The 16,959-nt window shown below is 51.8% G+C and overlaps 2 protein-coding genes across 44 annotated transcripts in view; one reads left to right on the forward strand and one right to left on the reverse strand.

Moving 5' to 3' along the window:
- LOC122378567 (serine/arginine repetitive matrix protein 2-like) overlaps positions 1 to 6,970 on the forward strand; it is a 51,087-nt gene extending 44,117 nt beyond the window's left edge. Inside the window, exon 3 of the mRNA XM_043359789.1 lies at positions 4,800 to 6,970. Within this exon, the coding sequence (XP_043215724.1) occupies positions 4,886 to 6,541 (1,656 nt within the window). The 5' untranslated portion in view covers positions 4,800 to 4,885 and the 3' untranslated portion in view covers positions 6,542 to 6,970. The remainder of the gene's footprint in view (positions 1 to 4,799) is intronic.
- A 432-nt stretch (positions 6,971 to 7,402) lies between these two features.
- The window catches only part of LOC122378025 (patronin-like), a 32,368-nt gene continuing 22,811 nt past the window's right edge, over positions 7,403 to 16,959 (reverse strand). For 4 of the 43 annotated variants that reach the window (XM_043358743.1, XM_043358845.1, XM_043358771.1 and 1 more), the window contains 10 exons: positions 16,598 to 16,696; positions 16,038 to 16,097; positions 14,400 to 14,528; positions 12,336 to 12,386; positions 11,837 to 11,938; positions 10,132 to 10,221; positions 9,539 to 9,664; positions 8,896 to 9,091; positions 8,449 to 8,535; positions 7,403 to 8,201 (listed from right to left, as the gene is read on the reverse strand). In XM_043358743.1, the coding sequence (XP_043214678.1) occupies positions 8,057 to 8,201; positions 8,449 to 8,535; positions 8,896 to 9,091; positions 9,539 to 9,664; positions 10,132 to 10,221; positions 11,837 to 11,938; positions 12,336 to 12,386; positions 14,400 to 14,528; positions 16,038 to 16,097; positions 16,598 to 16,696 (1,085 nt within the window). In that variant the 3' untranslated portion in view covers positions 7,403 to 8,056. The remainder of the gene's footprint in view (positions 8,202 to 8,448; positions 8,536 to 8,895; positions 9,092 to 9,538; positions 9,665 to 10,131; positions 10,222 to 11,836; positions 11,939 to 12,335; positions 12,387 to 14,399; positions 14,529 to 16,037; positions 16,098 to 16,597; positions 16,697 to 16,959) is intronic. The other 39 variants (XM_043359007.1, XM_043358879.1, XM_043358946.1 and 36 more) reach the window with 21 other exon arrangements.

Raw genomic sequence — 16,959 nt, forward strand, 5'->3', positions numbered from 1 at the left:
GTGACAGTCGCTAGGAGTGATGCAGGGTCTCTGGATTTCAGTCGGTGATGAGGGTGACCCATAGCGATGCTGGTTGCTAATGACATGACATCAGCGGTTATTCGTTAGAAACCGGCTGTCATCGCTAGGGTATGTAGCGGGCGTCACAGCCATAAATGGAGGCAGGCTACCTCAGACATGAACCTGAGGTGCTAACGCACGTCAGTACTTAGCTGCGTTTATAACAAGCAAATATCAATATAATTGGCTTTTATAGGTTTTGTTCTTATGCCAGCGCCGTACCTACCTGATCGGACAAGTGCCCTTTGACCCCATTTGACAAAGCTAAGCTTGATGAGCCAAACCTCACCCTGAATGTTTCTTTTTGCTCAGCGTTTCAGATCTGAAATAATGTTACAGTCAATAAGATAGATCTGCGTGACGGCTCGTCGTGTGTGTAGTATTTCCTTGTCACCATTTGTATGCCGGCAGTCGCTCCATTTCTCCAATTTAGCTGCGGCATTTCTTTAGAGTCGGGTCGTCTCGCTGTATCGACAGGCGGGACACGCTTCGCCTCGCTGATTGCGACGAATTTGGCGCAATTAGTTTCCAGACCTGTGTGGCGCTCACCCAGCCTGCTGCGTTGCGTTTCTGGGTCCTGGGCGAGCGCCCGGGGAGGAGGGGGGAGAGATTGAGGGGAGGGCGAGCGAACGGGGAGGGGTGTTGATGAGAATTGAGCTGACACTTTCAGATTGCCGGCGACAACACGTCGGAAGCTGCCAGTCTACTGACGGCTCTACTAGGAATTACTGAAGAGCGGAAAGTAATTTTAGCATGGCTCGTGAAGAAAGCTGACTCACCACTTCATAGGATTTGACCATAATGCAATCCATTAAGATATTGTCTTGCATTTTAATTCTTGGTGCCTCGCATCTTGGATCTCTCAGTTCCTCGAACGTGCACGTCTTATATTTTCTATCGTATTTTCCTCGACGTGAATTAAAATGATGCTGACACCGTGATTGATGAAGCACCATCTGACTTTTAGTGCGACCTTTTGCGACTCTTCAATAAGATCTGATGAGATGCGCCCATCGCAGTCTTATTTGCATAATATTGTGGTATGTCGCACGAATTTCAATTTATCACAGCGCATCCCGGAGGCCGAGGTGACGCCGAACGGTGCCGTATCCCGCCTATAAATCAGGTATCACCTGCAATAAGGCATTCTGCAATATGACATCCTGCAATATCAGGTCTAAGCCATCACTGTTCGGCATCCTACATACGCTGAAAATTCATTCGTGAACGGAATAACAACAAACTTCCCGATACTGCCCGGCGACCCAGAACCGAGCACTACGCGTTTTAAAAATCGAGTATGGTATAAATGCAGGTGGAGTTCTAATTGACGTGGTTGATGCTTACTGATTGTTGACATTTAATTGATTGCATTGATGTTTGATTGCTTAATACCTATAGAATTAACAAGAAATAGACGCCGACTTTTGTGAATACTTTAACCTTGAGATTTGAGAATGCCTTTTGAATGATTCTTATTGAAGTCTGAAAGCTATCTTTTTAATCAGTTGCTTTATGCTTCCATGAAAATATGATACCTATGCCTATTGCTTTTGTTTGCACGCGCTCGGCGCTCGTCAATTGCGAGCGCTGTTGGGCGACTTTTGTTGCATGCCATGAGACTTAAAAGTTCCGACGTCAGTGAACTATCGGCACCCGAGAGATCTAAACCCGTTAGGCGGCACGGGCGGACATCGATAGCAGCGCCTCTATCGGTCACTAGGGAAAGCTGGGCTGTAGGCGACGAAATACCGGCTGAGTTGTCACAAGTTAAATAGGTTTATAGACATCCGTCTTGTGAAAAAGTTGAACTTTTGCCTTCAATATTTCTACAGGCAATTTTAGAAGTGCCTTCACATAGATTACAAAACCGTTTAAATTATTTTATTCACTTCAAGCCTTCCCTATTGTTCTTGATGATGCGGGAACTATTTCTAATTAGTGTTTCTAGCTTAGTAAAAGAACATATTGTGCAAACGATGAAAAAAGCATAAATGGAAGATTTTAAATGCAATTTTCTGTAACAAATAATGGTAAATTTTCTACACATCAAGGAAAAAATGCATGCTAACTGATAATTTAAAGTTCTTGGGGCCAGTTGGTATCTTCTTTTCTTATGTCGCCCCAATGGCCGCGAATACACTTGTGATAACGCCTATCGCAACGCGCTTCATCTTTCTACAAAGCAAAGCGAAAAACGGTCCTTGACAAATTATTATCCACTTTTCTTTCATCCGATCTCTATGGTTCAGGCACGGCTGGGGTCTATCCCATGAGCTTGGCCTTTTTCCGGGAGACCGGTGAACGTTGTGGGTACGGCGCCGGGAAAGCATGAAATATATCAGCTCTGAGAGGCCACTGAGCCGCAATTTATGAGACTACGCAGCTCCGAGCAGAGATTTATCAGAGCAGGGTAGAGTGGAGGAGGAGCACGGTAGAGTGGAGGGAGAGGGATGGGAGTTGGGGCTGTGATAGACAAGCATTGCTCCACGGGTTAGGTTAGATGACGGTGACTTTTATGCTGGCCAGTTGGCCCGTCGTACAGGCTGCCAAATAAATACATCAGCGGAGGCCAGAGCAAGGCTGCAGAAGTGAAGCAGATATGATAAATTAGCGAGGAAGAGGGAGAGCAAGGGGAGATAAACAAGGTAACTAACGACCGTTAATTACCTAATCCCAACCCCTACTGTTTGCAGCGCTGCTGGTTTTACGAGTCTGACCTACCCAAACCACCTTGACACTCCGGGACCCTCTCTGACTTCCTCCCCTCCCTCTGTCTCTCAGACTCTTCCCCTCTGTCTCCCAGACCCTCTCCCCTACACCGGACATATCAGAACCTGCAAACGAGCACGAATAACGAGACCTTCAGCACCGATCAGAGGTGAGCCATGTCTTGCAGGGATGCTCTGTGCACCGGGTCCGGGCGGGACGGTCAAACTTGATACACCTCTGACCTAGTTTGGAGGCGCCGCGGTGCTTTTTACACCGGCGGTGACCTTGCTCGGTTTCCAGGAGAATAAAATGGATGTGTTCGGTGGATTTGCTCCCCGCCGACACCCCTGCTGCGTCTGACCTTCGCACCTGTACGTGCGAATACTGCAGAATAGGGAATCGCGCACGGCTGATGAATGTGTCTGCGAAGTGGTTTAGACTCGCACCGCAGCGACGATACACACAGAAAATATTGACACCGTTAGCGGTGTAATTGCACAGTACATATCTGAGCACTTGAGGAAAGTTAATTTAGTCCCTTCCCCGCTTAAATTACTCGCGCTTCTAAATGAACACCAGGAAGAAGGTAATAGAACACTGTTAGGAGGGTTGGGTGTTTTACTACATGTAGCAAAAAAATTACTTAAAAAAATTAAATTACTCACGCTTCTAAATGAACAACAGGAAGAAGGTAATAGAACACTGTTAGGAGGGTTGGGTGTTTTACTACATGTAGCAAAACACCCAACCCTCCTAACAGTGTTCTATTACCTTCTTCCTGGTGTTCATTTAGAAGCGCGAGTAATTTAAGCGGGGAAGGGACTAAATTAACTTTCCTCAAGTGCTCAGATATGTACTGTGCAATTACACCGCTAACGGTGTTAATATTTTTCTGTGTGTATAAAGGGCATTCTAGTGTTAACATTTAACCGGACCAAAAATAATATATTTTCTCCTAAATGCGGACAAATAAGTTTTGCATCATGCAATTGAACAAAAACTTCTGCAGCCACCGCGGTGTCCAGTGCAAAGAAACTCTCGGAGGAACATTGTCCAGTGCATTGGAACGTTGTCTTGGCTTACGAGGATTAAACGGGACAATTTAGGTATTTATATTATCATTTGACTGAGCAATGCTAAGAGGGAGCCGAAGCGGGGACCACGACAGTCCCTAACTGTAGAGCAACAATCATCGGCATTTATGCCACATGGATGCCCCGTTTCTCGTCACCGATATCAGACCGATTGATTCTCAGACCGATCCTCAGACCGACAGACTACGTTCGGCATAGCGTGATCTATCGCCCTCCCGTCACCACACGGCACACGCCGACACGCCGCCGCCCTCGACCAGTCATGACGCCCCCAGTTCCTCAATGGCCACCGCCTGTCCCATCCACTGCCCCATACGACACTATCGCCGGAACCGAGCGTCATCACTCCGCATTGTCAGCAGACAGTCGCGGGCGGCACCAATCGGGCGGCGCGGGCGGACCGATTTTGGCCGTGCTCGGCTCGGCTGGGACCGGGCCAGTCACGCGATATGCTGCTGTCCGACAAAAGTTGCTCTCTGGTAAACAAGAGCGGAGTTATGGCGTGCATTGTGTGCTGGATGGTTATGGGAAAGGGTTGGGCTGGTTCCCCATAACTGGTTTAAAAGGCTGACCGTGTGTTGATGTTAGATGATTTCGATCACGTGATCTTGTTTGTGGTCCTGACCTGAGCATTGTGTATGTTGGAACCTTATCGGTTGCAGTGCCAAGGAACGTTGGTGATTGCTGTGTAGTGATGTTCATCTTTGGTTACCGCTACAATCCCTGCATTTACGTCTCAGGGGACTGTCGAAAGTAGGCGTCTTTCAATCCCACTGAATCCCGCAAAACCACATCCAATTCATTCCCAGATGTTTGAATGCCTTTCCACTTCCGTGTGAAATATTCCCGTGGCAGATGCGGTATCCACCATCCAAGCCGATACCACAGCATTCACTCCCACATTTTTGACGCTCATTTCCCTCTCTTCCACAGGCGGGTCGCAGCTGACTGACTGCACCAGCTTCTGAGACGCCACCAGCGTCACCTACCGTCTCCACCCAGCGCCGGCCAGTCGGATCATGAACGGGACCAACATGAGTCCCAAGTTCACCACGCGGATCAGAAACTGGGTGGAGGCGCGGCTGGGCCGCGGCCGGCGGCGGCCCGGACGGTCCGACTGCCCCGTCACCGGACCTGTGTTAGTGGTGAGCGGTGGGGCGCTGGGACGAGGGGCGCTCACTCCCGACTCTCTACCGTCCTTCTCGAGTCCCGAGTCGGCATACTTCACTGGGGAGGACTCTGCTACGCCGCTGACACCGGCGACTCCCCTCACACCGGCGACGCCTTCGTCTGGGAAATACTTCCTCCTGCAGAACCGTGATTTTCGTCCTCTGAGGAACCTCCCTGAGGACTCAGCCGAGAGTCGCCTGTCCTCTGGTAGTCCTCATCTGGCGCGAGCTGGTGCGGACAGTCCTCGCACACCTCGACCGTCCTCCGGTGGATCTATATCCAGCCGAGGCGTCGGCAGTGGCCTGACAACGGTCAGCGCGAGTGGAGGACCTCATAGTCTCCTAGCAGCTCCATCCGGAGCGGCGGGCAGCCCTCGACTGAGGCCTCACGGGGAGCCTCGTGGAGCTGTGTGCAGTCCTCTAACAACTCACCCGCCTGCCAGTCCACCGGTCATCAGCGCCCGTACCGAGTACGCCAATCTGGCCGAGATGGGAGACCTCTGCTACTCACCGCGAGAGAGACCCAAGATAAAAACCAACCCGTGGCTGGCGGCAGGAGGCAGCCGCTGCCCTCCCTCAGCCTCCGACACATCAGGACTCGACTGTTCAATGGATACAAGCAGCTCACGGCGTGCTGACTTCCAGCGATCGTACTCGAGCGGTCGCAGCTCGTATGTGAGTGAAGTGTCGAGCGGGGGCACCCTCGCCGCTGAGCGTCGACCGGACAGTACGTACGACTCGCTCGGTTCGTGGCATCGCTCCTCTGAGGACGAGCCCCCGCCGGATACCTACAGTGAGGACGCCACTGATGACGAGGATGAGGACGATTCGACAGAGGAGGGAGCGCGCCGATCTCCGGCCAAACGCTCCTCGCGCGGCCGGCGGCACCACCAGGAGAGACGGCGCAGCGTGCGAGACCGGCGGCGTGGCGTCCGGCGCCGCTCAGAGCCCGACTGCAGCCCTCCGCCGACCGTGTCCGACGCGAGCGCCATCTGTGGCAGCGAGTGGCCGCCAGAGGGCTCTGCCGCGCCGCTGAGACGGCCAGTACGCGGCGGTCTGCTCCCTCGCTCCTTCTGTCCGTCCAGTGAGCCGCTGCGGAGGAAGGCGCTCGCCGGCAGCCCGGCCAGTCGGCTCCGCTCGCCCCAGTCCCGGCAGCCGGCGGACGTGGTCCGACCGCGCTCCTCCCTGAGCTGTTCCGGGTGGGGCGGGGAATCCCCAGCCGCCTGCAGTCCCGTCCGATCGGCCGTCACCGCCGGCAGAGAGAGCCTCGAGCACAAAATCGAGCGACTGCGCCGACAGCGGCAGATCGTCGAGGCGAAAATCGAACAGGCGCAGGCAGAGGAGGCGCAGCGGCGTCAGGAGCGCGTGCGACATCTCGCTGACACACTAAAACAGCGGCACGCATTGCTGCGCTCTCTCAGTCGGTACCCAACCAGTCCAGACAGCTCGCCGTTCAGGGAGCCGACCCAGCGAGCCGTGGCCAGGAGTAGGACCTACCTGGTGTAAACGAGTGAAGTCATTCCAGAGTTTCTTCCCTCCCGGGGCGGTTAGGGTCGGGGGGGGGGGGGGGGGTCATCAAACCGGTGCGGGAAGCGACGCTCGCGTCGCCGCTGTCGCCATTTTGCCATTCGTTTTGTTTCGCTTGCGTCGCGTGACGTTTTAGTTTGCAAACAATGTCGGATTGTGGGGCGCAGCGTCCGTGGCCTGCTGACCGCGCTATATGCTCCGTATAGCTCGGTGTCAGTGTGTGGCCATCCAATCCGTCCCGCCCGCCCGTCCCGGCCTGCTCAGAGCGGCGAGGAGGGGGCCGAACCATCCCCTGGGGCTGGCACGGCGGAGTGACGCACTTTGTACCGCCGCAGGCCGCTCACGGGGAATAATGTGCAACAATATATGTACGTAATTATATGTCAAATAGAAACTGTCAGACTTTTATCGACTGGTGATGTGTTTGAAGGGTCGAGTCTGGTTGAGGACTGATAGACAGCTAGAGCGATACACCAAAGAGCGAAGAGGAATGCAATGCAATAAGCTCCAAGACTACACGCAATACAACATTTGCGGAGTAACACAACTAGCAATGACACAGGTAACGAAAAGAAGCAATAAAATTAGCCATATTTTTTCTTTTCAAACCCCCTAACGCTTATATAATCCAATATAATCATGGATCGTTTTGTGATAAAAAAACAAAACGACGTTGCACCCAAGCAACGAGAGATGTTGGCCTGCGTCTGAAAGCAGTTCTCATTAAAATTCTGATTTTGATAAAGTTCATCGACAGCTTATTTTCCATGAGTCTTCTCCATGAGATTGACGATTTTCCCCTCGACCTCAGCCGATCATTCCACTGTCCACAGACGCGGCACGATTCAGTCAGTCATTTATTAGGGATTGGGAAAGCAACATTTAGTTGACACCTGCACTTCCACGTTAATATTTTACAGTAAGCCTTCGCAGCTTTGGAATAAATGACGATAAAACAGCTAATGTACGAAACAAAACGCAATAAAAAAGAATGCATAAGAAGACATTAGTCAAGCCTTTATGTACAAGACCCGGCGTTCGCAAATTAGTTCTTATGCGTTTCTCATAATTCTGCCGCTAGCAGCACACACCTGCTCACAAGTCACGTGCTCAGACACACATACAGGCTCACGCGCGCGATGCATCACACGAGCAAGCAGCAGTTTTTATCACGATTAGTCCTGGCACGAGCCGCGCGCCTACCACAGGTGCGCCGCCGATCCCACAGTAAAAGCGGCGCCGCCGCCCGCAACTAGAGCTTCTCGCCGCGCCGATAGATGGCAGCACGAGTATTAGTGGCCGGCGCCCGCTCGCTGTCTATCACATTCGCCACCGGTCGTCTATGCATCCTTCCCTCTCTCTGTCTCTGTGTTTCCGCGCGCCTCTATCGGCCGTTCAGCACCCATGAGGGGGAGAGGGGTGCCGGCCGCGAGCGAGAGGAATGTGAGGCGGACCGCCCGCTCCGGCCCTCTCTCTCTGCTCTGTCCCGCCGCGTTACGTCACCAGAGTCATGTCCTTTTTGCTGGGCAGGCTGGGCCGCTTGCCCTGCCACAGGGCGTCGTGGATGGTGAACGCGTCAATGGTCACCGACAGGTGCTTGGTGTGGATCTGCGTGAAACTCTTGCCGCCAGAGTTGTATCTGCGGCAAGGAGAAAGGTACGGTGTTAGCGCCGAGAGGCGAAAGTACACGACAAACAGCTCAATGAGAAGACGCTGGCTACTGGCCAACACTGAGGCACACTCAGCATATTAACAATTAAAAATAAACAATGTCTGAAGCAGCTCATTGGCAATGTCAGTGACCAAAGTCAGTGCCCATTATAACCCTGCTACGAAAGCTATTCACCCCGACGCCAGTAACTTCGATCGATAATTCCTACACTTACTTGAAGAACTTGTCGAACATTTTGTCGGTGGCCATCTTGGGTCCGGTGCCGTACAGTTTGAACACTTCCTCAGTCTCTGGCTCGTAGCTGTAAAAGAGCGCGAGTCGTCATACCGGGGCACTAGCGAGTACAATGATCTTACACGTAACAGACAAAACGGAGCTCTTTCGGCCAGTCCGTCATAAAACACTGGGCATAATCTCGTCGAAGAGTAGCTAAATAGCAGGCTTGTTCTGCTAATACTTGATAGAATGATGGAATGTCAATCCATTTTTAATATTCCCACCAGAGACTCAGTACCCCTATGACCCCTAGCACTCGAAAAACAAATGAAGCTCCAGCAATATCGGATGGAAGTTCGAAGCTTACTCTAGCAGCTAAAACCAAGTTAACTACACCAAATCCTCTTCCAGCAACCCTTGGCGGCCGCGCGGTCGTCACACCTACCAGTAGAGCGCGCGGAACTGACAGCGGGCGTCCCTGAACAGAATCAGGAAGTGACGCGCCTCCACACGGGCAATCTCCTCGAGCACGCGCTGTTTGGCCTCCCGGTTCACCGCTCCCGGGAAAACGCAGTACTCGACGGCGTTCAGCAGGATCGAGCGGTTCGACTTGGCTGACGCTTGTTTGAACAGGCGGGGACCTGGTGGACGGGGGGGGGGGGGGCGGTCAGTCGCTGATGGAGGGCGCATGACAGTGATCAGTCCCAGTGATCGGTCTATGAAGGGCGGATACATTTTAAAGAATGTAAACGACCGAAATAAGCGAAGGTGATGGGTAAAGCAGTGCTACGGTGTACATCTCATGACAACTCCCACCCCCTTTAGAAAAATTATGTAAGTACCAGCATCTACCACTCGCTCATACGTCTGCAGGAAATGTGCCCACACGCTTGAAGCTTCGACATACGACTCAGCGCTCGAACATACCAGCCTCCCACACCTCCATTCCTACCAGTCTAACCAATGCCCCAAACTATCTCGAGCATCCTAGCCAGACTTGCTGAGTCGCTGACCCTCTAACGCCCTCAAACTACTCGACCATCCCAGCCCGATTAGCCGCTCTGTCGCCTTACTGCGGTCACACTCACCGTTATAGTCGTAGCTAGCCATGGATGAGGTGTCGCTGGCTCCGTCGTCTCCGTAGTTTCTTCTGCGAGACACCAGTCCGGGCGGCAGCGAGCCTGGACCAGACGGAGATGTCATACCGCCATACGCTGCAGACACACAGGGGACGGACGGGAGACGCGGGGTCAATTGAAGGGGATATGTGAAAACAATTGACAGACGGACATATCATTTTGACGTACGCTGGAGGAGGAAATATGGGTCAGTTGACTGACGAAGATATGAAGTAGAGACAAACGATACAAGAGACTAGTAGACACATAGAGACAGGAGACAGATACTGGACACGAGCGGAGACGTCACACCATCATGCGCGGAGACAAGGAGACGGTCGGGAAACACGGGTCGGTTGACAGGTGGTGATATGTGGAGACGAAAGGCAGGTGGATATACCAATATCTGCATTGGCTAGGACCAGGCCGTAGTGCCCGTCCCGACACAAGCATAAGCCAGTAGCCAGTCTGTTCCGAAATCGAACACAAATTCAGTGTCTGCCCCACCCAACACTAAGGACCAGTGTCTCTACCAACATCCTATGTCTGCACTCTTCACTCACCTCCCGGCGACACTCCGCGCCGTGTCGGCGTGTCTCGGCCCAGGCCCGAGTCCGTCTCGGAGTACCCGCGGGGAGTACCGCCCGAGGTACCTGTCGAGCACACAGGCACACAACGTCAGACAACCATAATCAGACAATCACATAATGAACCAACTCGGTTCCTTTCACACTGAAGGCAACTGGAATGCTTTGGGGATAGACACACAACATGTTGAAGACGGGGCTCCAAAAAAAACCATGTTATAAATAATGGCGAGTCGGCACATATGACAAAAGATCGATACACGCTGAATGGTCTCAAAGCCGCAATTGACTTGGCACGATCACAGCAATGCGTTTCGTCCCCGCGTCGCGCATCCTACACGTAGTTTAGCAGTAGCTCTAGAATTCGCGGCTAGACTGACGGCAACTTACAAAGTGTTGCACTGCAGCATTGACAAGCCGATTTTAATGAAAAACTACCGCACGTACTGAACGAGCGAAACAAAATGCAATGAATCGTAGTCGTAGATGTGATCTAGAGGTCTATAAATCGAATATGAACAAATATCGATGAGCGAAGGTCGCAATAACGAGGATACACTTCAAGACAGTGTGGCATTTGCGCAATGTAGCAGCTGCAGACATAGAACAAGTTACAAACATACAATTTACCTGCCAGCTAAAAACACAAAAAGGCGAACAAATAAGGCGTCCTACTGCTGCGTAGATAATATGAAAATTGATTACGATAATCACCAGATCGAAGAGCAGCGTCTAAACAGTATTTCTTACATCAATCTAGATATAAGTGAACACAAAACATTAAAATAGCACAACGGAAACAGCGTACACAATGCAGACTAATCGCCATCTAATTGCACGCGCATAACAATTAGCCAGACAAGCACCAACCAGAAAATGCTAGATATTAACAAGTTAAAAGGAGAAGCTGAGCCCCATCTAGGTTAACAGGCATCTAGAGGTTAGTACACAGACGACACAATTACCCAAAGGACGAGGAAGTAACGCGCTAAACAATCCAGTTACGCCAAGCAGCTATAAACTAACGCCTAGCAACCATTACACTTCACTAGGTTACGCTCGCGCTAACGCTACCACCAGACGCGCTATCGTTCGCTCTGAAGCCGGTTAGGGTCAGTTCAGGTCACCGATGAGTTCATAGACGTTACATGTTACCAAGACATGCCAAAGTATCAAGCGAGCGACAGCTGATGACATTCCACGGATTACCGAGATTCGACCCGCGAGAGAGATTAAAGTTATAGACGCCACAACGCGCGGTCCAAGGGAAGAGAAATAAACATGAGCTACACAGCCACGGGCGGATCAAGCCTATCGACATGATGGAACACTCAATTTAGTCCAATTATTTGCCGGTGCTCAAACACTCGGGATTGTAGTCATGAAATTAATGACTGCTCATGAATCAGGCTGTGTCATTATGCGAAAATGGAAGCTTCTGAATTAATCATTACCGTGGCTGCGTAGCTGTACGCCTGTTCATCTCTCATTCCCATTCCTGTCCCGTTTAAGACGCCAGCCTCCGACAGACAAGGACGGACGTAGACCAGACCAAACCGAGCGCAGGCACCACACCATCGCCCGCTAGTCAGCACTAGTCAGCCGGCTAGTCATCTAGTCAGCCAGCAGTCAGCCAGGCAGGCAGGCGAGCAGACCACGCCCGGTCGGTCGGTCGGCTCACCGAACAGATTGGTGAGGGACTGATGTCTGCCCCGGCCGCCGGCTCCCGGCCCGGCGCCCGACGCCTTTGAGAAGGTTCTGTTGACGTCTGGACGGTCGGCGGCTGTTCGGTGCGTTCCCGTGACCCCGGTCAGTGGGGAGGGGACACGGGCGGCAAGACACAGGTATAGGCGTGTCAGGGGGGGGGGGGCACTGGGCTACAGTACCGTTATATCGGGTACATTATTGATAGGTATTGGCCGATGGGAGAACGTTTCATTACATTACAATATTCGTAAATGTTGCCTCATGGCAAATGACTTCACGACGCTAGTTGATCACAAAACATTACAACATTATCCAATATCCAAATACCTTTAGCAAACACATTTACGTTGCCCAGTGAAAGAGAATCTTCGGACAGTCTTTTACTCTCGTACTGTAAGAAAGCGGACCGGAGCGGGGAAGAGTTTGGGGGCGAGGGAGCAGAGATGGAGCGTCCATTGCTCCGGGGAGCTCACCTGACTGTCTCCTGCCCGAGTGCGCGAAGGCCGTCCTCCGATACCCGGCATCTACACCACACAGAGCTACAGTCAGACGGCGTGCTAACAGACACACATACACAGCGACGGCCAGGCGGCCCATTCCAACTGAACGCAGAGTGACGGCTAAATGAACATGAAACGGTAATAATTATAGTAAACAAACAAAACTGAATCAGAACGGTGCTCGATCGAAATAGCGCTAAAACACATCAACGGGCTGTGCATGGGGTTCAAATGGGGACTTGGCACGAGTACGGGCATAAGGAAGGATAACGGAGGATTGGATCGAGTGGTCAGCGTCAACACCTGAGTGACCCTAGGTGAGGTCATAGGTCAGGTACAGGGTGGGGCAGCATAATCGGGAATGCTTTTTGGGCTCTAATCATGAGTAGGCATGACATTATTTTGATAAATTATAGCATGGCAATGAAACGCCCAAAAGTTGTGCATCATCTAACATGACTACATCCATGAGCATGCAACCTCCTGGAAAAGAGCAGCAAAATAGTTCGACGGTGCTCCAAGTGCTTTGCGCGCGCCCATAGACACTAATGTTAAACGAGTAAAACAAGAACATTTTGTTGAAACCCCTGCAATTCCACGTAAAGGTTGCTGGACAGGTCAACGTGTTATCACGGACAATAAGGATTGTGTGGGAATACTTAGGACAAAAGGTTAACGTAATCGTCGTAAAATAACTCTTAGCAGAGGACATACAGATGACTCACTTGAATATAAGGAAGACGCTCTTGAGCATATTAAAAAGAAACAATGCTCAAAACTTCAGCGACCAAAAATCTCACCACCGACTGGAATACGACAAAAAAGAATGGCAAGCCATATAGGGGATTGTATCGAGAATATTCCAGCGGTCATGCAAAGTAAACATCCTGTTGGGGTGATGGACCTATGGGTGGTCTTCAAGGGAGGTGCACGTGGTGCACCCTACTTCATCGAGCCCAGATAAAATGAGCACCTCTGGTAAATACATCCGCACTGTGGCAGACTCATGTGGAGCCGTCGGAACAGAGGATCACTGACGGTCCAGATCACGTCTTACGAGGACTCTGTCTGTGCTGGTACTGCAGTGAGGACGACATGTTATTGTGTAGGGCACCTCCACCTGAGATGAACCAAAAACTTCTGGTCCTTCAACTCCGCCGATTTAAATCCGACCAAATTCTTTACATGGAGCGTTTTTTGGTAGAAGGTTAATGAACAACTTATCATCAGTAAAGACGGTCTTCAGTGCAAGGTACGATGCTGATGGGCGATCATGGACAAGCAGGAGGTTGCACGTGCATGCGCGTGCTTTTGGACCCGCCTTGAGAAGGTCATCGACGCCGAGGGCGGTCACATAGGATGAGAAATAGGTAAAAGGTGACCAATTGATGGGATGTTGCTAAAATAGTGCTTGGAGCTGTATTTTTAAATTCATGACCAAATAATCCCGTTTGATATTTATTCCCGATTATGCTGCCCCACCCTGTAGTGACAGCCCCAGTGCCGTGCGTTGACATGCTGTAAGCGGCCGCGGCAGTGCCGGCACTAACCGGTGAAATAAACAGAGGTCGGGACAGTGCCGACCACCCAAACTACATAGAGAGACATGCTGTCAACGAATCAGACGTATCGCTCTGAATGAGCTTTTCGGGATGCTCCTTCTTGGTTAGATTAATGTGAAAATGTCAGTATAGTAACTGCATGCCTAGAAAGAATAGCCAAACAGGTGGCCCCAAATTTGAGCTGTTAAACTTAGTGTTAAATTATTGCCAGGAAAATTAAAAATCCCAGAAATTCTAAGAAGACTGAGTCAACCCTGTTGCCTCAACAGAAACTGTCAGCTGCTACATCTTCTTTTCCAGTCGCGGTCCGGTAGCAGTAAAATCCCCAACTAATCGAGCCTCTCTGGGTTTCCAGTTTACCCACGATCGCACTGGTCATATTCAATTTCTGAACCACTGAGCTTATTTCTTTGCATTCATTCTGTCGAGTCCCTCAATTAAGCATCGTTTCAGTCCCCTTCTAGCGTCCACTCACCGTCGTCGATCAGGGATCCACTGCTGCCGGCGCGGGGGCCCATTCGGGAGCGGGCCCGGCCCGCCGAGCTCAGGCTGCCAGTCGACGTGCGGTGACCGTCCTTTCGCATGCCGCCGGCGCCCGACGGCTCTGCAGTGCGCAGTGCCGGTGAAGCAGGCAGCGACGCCCCGCGGCCGCCGCAGCAACTACAGCTACGTGCGGCGGCCGCCCATAGCGCCACCAATGCACGCTACGAGAGCCCCCAGGCCCAGCCAACGCAGACACCGGTACGGAAGAAACGTTGCGTTTCTTTACGGTACTTTGCCAGCGGTAATGTAATATATCTAAAAAATTGAAATTCTAGGCCAGACGAAAGGTTTTACAATAACGCAAAAGAAAAGAATGAAAGCAAGAGTCGCTATTAGTTAGCACCAAACGCATGCCAAACAACAGTGTTAACCCTAGAACGCCTAGGGGGGGGGGGGGGGTTGTATCAACCCCCCCCCCCTGAGGTTTTTTCGAAGTGCACGCTAAACGGCTTGTCGTAGCGGGCTGAAATTTTCAATACCCTCTGGGGCAACCTTTGCGCATCTTTTGCCGAAAAAAATTGATCGGGTCATGTCAGGTCACGGAGTTATGACGTCATAAGAGGTACAGCCTCCGGCCGACAGTTACCAAACGTGTGCGCCGAATCCCTAGGTTTTCTGCCGGTGATACCCACATTGTTTGATGGATCATGATGAAACTTCCCATGCATGTTGGGGCAAGCATTGGCTATCGTGTGGTGCAAGAAAATTGACCGGGTCAGGTCAGGTCACGGAGCTATGACGTCACAAGGGGAACAGCGTCCGGTACTATTTTTGAAAAGCGCCCGAACCACTATTTTGCTAATTCTTGTTACCTCAATGGGAATATGCAGCAATATTAGCTTCTATAGGGAGCAAATGGACCTCCCAAATCCAAAAATACAATCAGATTTCAAAAATTTAAATTTTGATTTTTCGAATTTCTGCCGCCGACTGTGACCTTGCCGACTTCCGGCGCTCCCAACGCGCCATTTTTAGAGCCAGGGAAACGAAATACATACCAAACGATAGAGAATTGATCAAGGAACACGATAGTGAAGGTTTCAAGTCGATATCTCCCACCGTTTTGCCGCAATCGCCGCGGAAAGTTGAAAAAGTTTGATTTTTTTTCTCGGAAAATTTGACCTTTGACCGGTCATAAGTAGGTCAAAAGTTGACCTAGGACCAAAAAAATATACCACCAATCGCGAGATCTCGTTGAGAGCAATCCGTTGGTTTTTCCGCTAAGCTCTACGACCTTCCGTTTCGAAACGCCAGGGGGGGGGGGGTCGTAACAACCCCCCCCCCCCTGGTCGTTTGTGTTATGAGAAATGGCCTGGTCGTGCAAGGGTTAACACGTTTCGTCGGCCGGTATCGGCGTTGGCTGGGACAACAGCGTTGCGTTCGAGATACAGGCATTTCGTGCCCGTGCGGGGCACAGAGCGATGCATCTACCCGGCGACAGGCACGGTGCAACTACTGACACTGATAGGCGCGGCGGCCCACCGGGTGAACCGCCGACCATTCAACAGACATAGCGATAGAGATTGAGTGAGAGAAACTGAACGGCCTATGGCAGGTCCTTGTTACCTACCGTTGGAGGCTACCACCTTCCTGCCCGAATGCACTGGCGTTGACCGGGCGTATCGTGACTCTGTAGACCAGCCGAGCGGGAAGACAGACAGGTGTGTCGCGTCAGATTGCAGACAGACATACAAACACGACCGGTGAGAGGCAGTGCATGGTGAGACATTACACAGAGTGAGAGAGTGGGTGAGCGAGTGAGTGAGAGGCACCCGGACCAGTAACAGTACAGCCAGCAGTGAGACAACTCAAACCGAGTCGCGAGACAGACGAGACGTAACACCCAGACCGAGACAGGCAGCGGTGAGGCAGCCGGAGCGGCGTGAGGCACAGCCCAGAGCGTGCCATGAGACATTAGTGAGACACGGGAGTCCCTGAGACGGTGGAAAATGGAAACCCCACCGACTCCGTGTCCACCCATAGACACATTGCCGACAGAAGAGGCGTGAATCAGGCTAGGTCGGGCATGGACGGAATCAGGTCAGGTCAGATCAGATCAGATCAGATCAGGTCAGGTCAGGTCAGGTCAGGTCAGGTCAGGTCGGGCGGGACCAGGACAGGAACACTCACCTCCATAAAGACTAGCGTTGGAGCCTCGCCGGGAGCGCGGGCCGGCCGTCAGACTCGAGTTGGAGCCCCACTGCGAGTCGCCGCCTTCCCGGCCCTTGTCTGTAGCAAGCACACACACAGGCGCGGCCACAGGCCGGGTGTTCAGGCAGGGAGCCAGGCGAGACACTCAGCCACAGCGACAGGCGAGACACTCATAGCAACAGGCAGAAAGGCGGGCAGCCGCGGCGCCCGCAACAGCACAGCGGTAACGCGTGGTAAACCAAAACGCAACGCGGCGAAACAGAACGGCAAAGTGGCGCAGCGAAATGAGATAAAATCAGTGATAAACAGACAAAATCGGAACAACAATATGCTGAATAAAA

The sequence above is a fragment of the Amphibalanus amphitrite genome, unplaced genomic scaffold (genome assembly GCF_019059575.1).
Source record: "Amphibalanus amphitrite isolate SeventyFive unplaced genomic scaffold, NRLGWU_Aamphi_draft 000007F_arrow, whole genome shotgun sequence".
Taxonomy (NCBI): domain Eukaryota; kingdom Metazoa; phylum Arthropoda; class Thecostraca; order Balanomorpha; family Balanidae; genus Amphibalanus; species Amphibalanus amphitrite.